Source organism: Schistosoma mansoni, chromosome W (assembly GCF_000237925.1).
Source record: "Schistosoma mansoni strain Puerto Rico chromosome W, complete genome".
Lineage (NCBI taxonomy): Eukaryota > Metazoa > Platyhelminthes > Trematoda > Strigeidida > Schistosomatidae > Schistosoma > Schistosoma mansoni.
Genome location: NC_031502.1, coordinates 59,080,203 through 59,086,681, shown reverse-complemented (window position 1 = coordinate 59,086,681; position 6,479 = coordinate 59,080,203). Strand labels below are relative to the sequence as shown.

The window sequence follows — 6,479 nt, the reverse complement described above, 5'->3', positions numbered from 1 at the left end:
AATTGACTCATGCTTTCAACTATGAAAATATTTATGTTTATCACGACATTCAAAGGTTAGATTCTAAATTACATATTGGGACGTGACTGATCATTTCAGTGAGTTTTAGTTCATGTTTGTCGACAATTTTTTATTCATTAAAACATTAGATTATATAAACAATAAAATGAAAATTAATTCACTAACTTTGATTTTTTTTGAAACATTTTTAGTCCATATCAAAGGAGTGTTATCATTGAAACTAGAAGTTGTCATTTGAGTAGATTTATTATTTATTGATTGTGTTTGAGAGATTATTCTTTGGCTAGTATCAAATGGTACATTCATGTTTCTTGGAATAGCTCTACTTGCATGAGATGGAGTTAAATTAGTTTTTTTGGGATTGCGAGATTTCATAAAGGTATCTGGTTTTGGAATTGAACTCTTGTATGATGATGAATAAGGTGATGTATTTAATCTTTTCCTAATAAATCAGAAATATAATGAAAATTGATAAGGAATCAACATAAATGTAAATCGTTTGATATGATTAGTATGGAAAAAAGATAATGGTGGTTTATAACATAGACTCTTAATGAATCGTCGAATTGATAGTGAAGAAACGGCAATATGGTTGCGTCAGTTTGTGTTATTTCAGTTTATAATCAGTAACGGTTTCAGTAAAATTGTGAACAAATGAACAGAGATTAGGACGATTTCAGTGGTAAGGATGGATATATGCTATTTACCTGAAGATTCTAGGAACCTTTGAGTTTTAAGGATCATTCCTGACAATATTTTGAATATATCGATATGTATTATCATAGACTTATTATCAGTTGAGAACAATTGAAAACCAGAAGACCATTGACGGTTACTTTATTCTAAATTGAAGCAATCTCATAGTGAGCACCTACAACTATGCACGGAATCAAATATATAATCATCAAGTCTTGAGACTGAGTAATACGACATTTAAATTGCTGAGTTTATCATTATTTTATTATTTTATTTGAACAAATAAACATTGGTATAAGGAGGCACCAAATACATATACACCACACAATAACAATGAGGGCAGTAGTAGTTATCGTCAATTCGTTTGAGGGCTGTGATACTACCCGAGTTCCCACACCGAGACAGATGATTTATTTTAGGGCGCCACACTCGGAGCCTTCCACCTTAAGGTCTAATCCACAAGACAGTGAAGTAACATAAGGAGATGCAGTCACATGGTAGCCGGTGACCAACGATTGATTCATATTGCATTTGTTCCCTCAGGTTACTGGAGCCCATGTCCACCACTGGTTGGGGACCAGGGTTTTCTAACTTTCCTAGGTAAACTTTCCGTGTCCACCAACCCGGTTAAAGCGCCAGACATTCGCTTTTCGTCCTCTCAATTTCGTAAACAACAGTAATGCCACGAGAAGGCAGTGAGTAGGACTTCCCTTGTCTATTAACCAGATAATTTCGCTCTCAACCCTCAATCAATCACAAACTCCGGAATGACACTGTGGTCGAAGTTACTATCAATATCTCTTCTGTGCGAGAGAGATAAACTGAAGTTGAAAGCTATTTAGTAAAACTCAAAACTACCCAAAATAAAGTTTTCCATTCGAAATGATCCTGACAACAATCAATTAAGTATCCAAATATAATAACAAGAAATTGATTTTAATTATAAATCTATCAACCTCCCTGATGAAGTCATAAATATCAAAAACCATAATCCAAGTTACAAAATTTGTCATGAAATTTTATTTGTTTTAACTATAAATCTTGTAGGGCCAGTGAAATGTCACTGAACCCTAGCCAAATCATCCGGCCGTTGGGTCACTAAATATCGAACAAATCATCGGTCCCCGTCAAGGTCAAGGACGATCAACGCGCATAAGTTAATCATACGCCATGGACTGGCCCATGAGGCAGTAGTTCTACTTTCGCTTGTGTCTACTTTAACTAATATATTCCTGTTATAACTTCCTTGGTGTTGTACAGTCTTCAGAGCATCCATGATCCCTTGATATGTCGATGGGGTAATACATGTAAGGTGCTGACTGCGAGGTGTGACGTCGAGGTTAACTTGTTCGTTACACCGTTCCCGTCTAACTCGAGTAGGTCTTCAATCATTCAATATAGATCATCAACGTTGATGGTCTACAATCTCATACATTAAATAGGACATATTTCCTTGAAAAAGCTTGAACCAGATTGTCAGGTGAAACGTTGGATTTACTTAAAAATTCATTTCCTGAGATTTTACAAATACATATTCTTCCTATTTAATGTCTTACATCAACTTGGCACCCAAATACTATGAAACTATTCGCTCTAATTTAGACGAAAGTTCTTATATAAATCTCATACTTGAAATAAATACCATAATAGAATTATAGTAGCTCATATACGATTGAGTTTGTTTACATCTAATTTGGCTAAACCCTTTTGTTAACTTATTTAACGGAGTCATCCGTACAACAACAACAACCTATCTATACTATTGTACCTTTATTATGTACGCTTGAGCACTGCTTACTGCCTACGCATGTATTCATTCTGCTAGCCTTACTATTAATCGCTTAATTGATTCGATGATTCATGCATTTCCATTTGTATATATATGTACATCTTAATCCTGTTCACTGCACTGTACTGTACTCGCTTACTCGATCGATTGATCTCTCGCTCATTCGCCTGCTTTACGGCACTACTCGTTCATGCTTGCTTAACGTGCCTGTAATTTGGGATATCTGTGTATGGTCCAATAATAAACGCAATCAATCCTTCGCACTCGCCTTCTGATTTATACACCGTTAGGACGTTATCGAGTAACGGTTATCAGGACGAACAATATACGAAGTTTGAGGATAATATCGAATATAGACCACCACATAGAATCTTGAAATAATAATCTTCTTTAAAAGAACTTACTGTTCATTAAGTAATCCATCTTTCGATTGTAAATGTGTACATGGTTTAGATGTTGAATACTGTAATAAATCATTTCTAGAATGTTGAGATGATATTGAATCTATCGGTTGTTTTATATCATATGAATAAGATGGAATCTTCATGTCATCAATACCCCAATTCGATATATCCTCAAATGAAGATCTATGATTTCTATGAATCATTGATTGTTTATTCAATTGAACTATTGGATAATAATTAAATGAAGGTAAATTTCTTCGAATTGATTCCGTGGTAATTCTTTGTTGTAATTGATTAGAAGAAGTCATTGTATTTGAAGGGATATAATAATCTCTTTGATCAACTAAATAACTAGTTTAATTCAATGAAAATGTACACATCAATATAAAAATCATTTTTTTTCAGTAAAACAAAACAATATACTACTAATATTATATATCAGCAACCACAACAACAGTAAATAGTTAACAACACACATATATAAATTAATCTATGAATGATGATAATGTTGATTAGCAGCCAACATTTTAATATGCCGCTTTAAAATGAATGTACTACATTGAAATTAAAATAAAATGAATTGAACAACAGTTGTGTTTTTTTTATTTTTATACGAAATATTGCATGCAAACACAACAAAGAATTTACCCCCCCCCCATCATCATCAATATTATGATGTACCGGAAAAAAAGATGAGAAAATAAGCATTTAAGAAAAAAAAATAAATATCAGAAGGGGGTTTTGTGCATATTATAGTAATTTTATATGGTTGAGATCATGAGTCAATTGAGGTTAGACCACCTGGAGGCACTGGTCGTCTTTTTCGTCCTATTGTGGGACTCTTCAGCAGTGCGCATCCACGATCCCGCCTCGCGAGATTTGAATCCAGGACCTATCAGTCTCGCGAGCGAGGGCTTAAGCATTATACCACTAAGCCGGCATCCAACGTGTTAATGTCTAACTCCAACCAATCCACTAAATTGAGTAATCATTTACCAATGTCTTCAGTGAGTTGATATCTCCAAACAGACCTGAGGAGTCCCACGATAGGACGAAACGGCCGTCCAGTGCTCCCAGGTTTTCCACTCATGATCTCAACTATATAGAATAATAAATATTTTAAAATGGGAATATATATAACGGTCTAAGTTTTAAATAGACCAGTATATATGTATAACATTGATTGTTGTACAATAAAGTAAACATTTCTAATTATATCCACTTGGTATTGTTTGTTTGAATCTTCCCATTGATGTTTAGAACTGAAATTGATCAGTCTCTTATTGGCGTATAATGCATGCTGTGCGTATTGCCTCGATATAGCCTTAATTCATAAGCATTATAAGAAAAGATAGACTCAGTAGCTGAGTGGATAACGCGACGGCGTTTTAAGCGAATGGTACTTGATTCGAGTCCTAGAGTGAACATCAACTCTGAGATGCAGGTACATCCAGATGACAAGTCCCAAATAGGACGAAACGCGCATCCTGGATTCTACTGCTAGCCACTATCCATCTTCGCTTATAATTTCTAAGCTTTTTCATTTGATTATAACAGACATCTTTGGATGTTATATTGAGAATGAACGATGAATTTTTATAATTTGTTGAGATGGGAGAAAACACTTAGCGATTACAAGTGATGATGATCTTCATAAATCAAAATAGAAGTAAAGTTGGTAAATTACGGCAATGTGGCATTAAACGATGAAAGTGGTTAGAATACACAGAATAAGTGAAAAGTAGATTTGGACAATAGGATAAAAGCTAGGACGAAACACTCTCCTAGTATTTTTCAGTGTTTACTAGATGTTTTAGTAATATAGGTTATTGGAAACTATGTTGTTCAGGTACTACACTTTCAAAGATTTCAAAACATTACTGATTAAGAAAGATTTTACTGAAGTATAAGAACGATAATTATAGTAAGACATAGATTCTTCATTAGGTATATGTAACCTTAATAAAAGTAGTATATAGTTATGATATGAAAATTGTAGGAAGACAACATTCTTTGCACAAACATCTAGTTCATGTTTTAACAGAGCATTTATATAAGAAAGAATGAATGGAACTATATTCAGATAATGAATATTGATATGGATGAAATTATGACTATTTAGTGCCAGTTTCTTTAAATAAATACTCTCAGATAATTAGCCTAGAGTGTGTGTGTGTGTTACAAATATATTACCAATTTTCACAAGGTTGTATATCCCATTCATAAACGACAACCAAGAAAATTATTCTCTATAAATCGATGGCACGTTTTGTGCACTAACTAAATTGGCTTTGATACATGTCAATTGCTTCTTTATCTCCAAGTTGTTTGTCAGTGTTCACAATTTTCTATCATACCTCTCATTTATATTCTGTTTCCTGGCACCAAAAAATACCTGTCCACATCACCATACCATTTACTGTTAAGTGTGTTTGTGTTGAAACAAAAGGTTAAATCAGTTATCAGCAAAGTTGTTATTAATATTACTAAAAGAAGACTTTCCATGCTCCACTAAAAACCTAAGCAACATGTAATCATTTGCTTCTTATTCCACTTTGTTGGTCGGTGTACATGTGTGTGGCTAAACATACATATGGAGGTATGATTTCAAAGTTAGAATATCTGAACATGTACCAGAATGAAGGCAGAAACAAATGCAATCAAATGACCCAATAAGATCAGATGATAAAATGCACACCTCTTCCGTTTCTCAATACATTATTGAAACAGGTCACATGGTGGGACGTAACTCAGCTTTTTTGGTTTGTATAACAGTTATTTAGGGTGAATACTTAAAATTGTAGAAGCCTTATCCCTCAGAAAGTTTAAGCCTCCTGCAAGATTCATTTTGTATGATCATGTGCAAATAGGGAGAAAATCCCTCCATGCCTGTTTTTTCTTATGACTAACCCTTTGTATTTCTGTAGTATGTACTGGTTCTCTTATTGTTGTCTGTATTTTGTATACTGATTCCAATTCTTGAGTTTGATTGTAATTATTACCACCATATTGTTCACAAATTTTAAATGTCTACTATGCCCTCCATGTTATTCAGTCTTTTAATAACCGTTTTATCGCTGTTTCGCTTAACATTGTTTTTATAGCTCTCGTGAAATTGGACTGCCATACTTTGGTTTTTACTTTATGAACAGATTGCCTCTGTTTGTGAGGTTGTTTTGTGGAGTACATTCCTTGTTTGATTTTAAAGACGTTTGCTATTATTCCCTGGTAGTTAATTGTTTCTTTATTTAATCGTCTTTTTCTAATTGATTTCTCATATTTGGAGCAAACTGAATTGACCTACTCTTCTTCTTTGGGTAGGATATTGTTCTCTTACTGACAAGAATATCATAAGTAGATTGAAACTAGACCACTATTGGAAACCTAGAAGCACTGGACGGACGTTTCGTCCTATTGTGGGACTCCTCAGCAGTGCGCATCCCCGATCCCGCCTCGCGAGCGGGATTCGAGTCCATTGTGTGTCACAATAATCCCGCACATAGTGAGCTGGACCCTACGCAAGGATAGCAAGACTCGACATACAACTACGTCGTAAAAAAGAGACAGAC

The 6,479-nt window shown here is 34.3% G+C and overlaps 1 protein-coding gene across 1 annotated transcript in view; it reads right to left on the bottom strand.

Moving 5' to 3' along the window:
- The window catches only part of Smp_163730 (putative rhoptry protein), a gene marked incomplete at both ends in the record, with an annotated part of 82,384 nt that overhangs the window by 47,186 nt on the left and 28,719 nt on the right, over positions 1-6,479 (bottom strand). Inside the window, one exon of the mRNA XM_018790328.1 lies at positions 2,911-3,261. Coding sequence (XP_018655683.1) covers positions 2,911-3,261 — 351 coding nt within the window. The remainder of the gene's footprint in view (positions 1-2,910; positions 3,262-6,479) is intronic.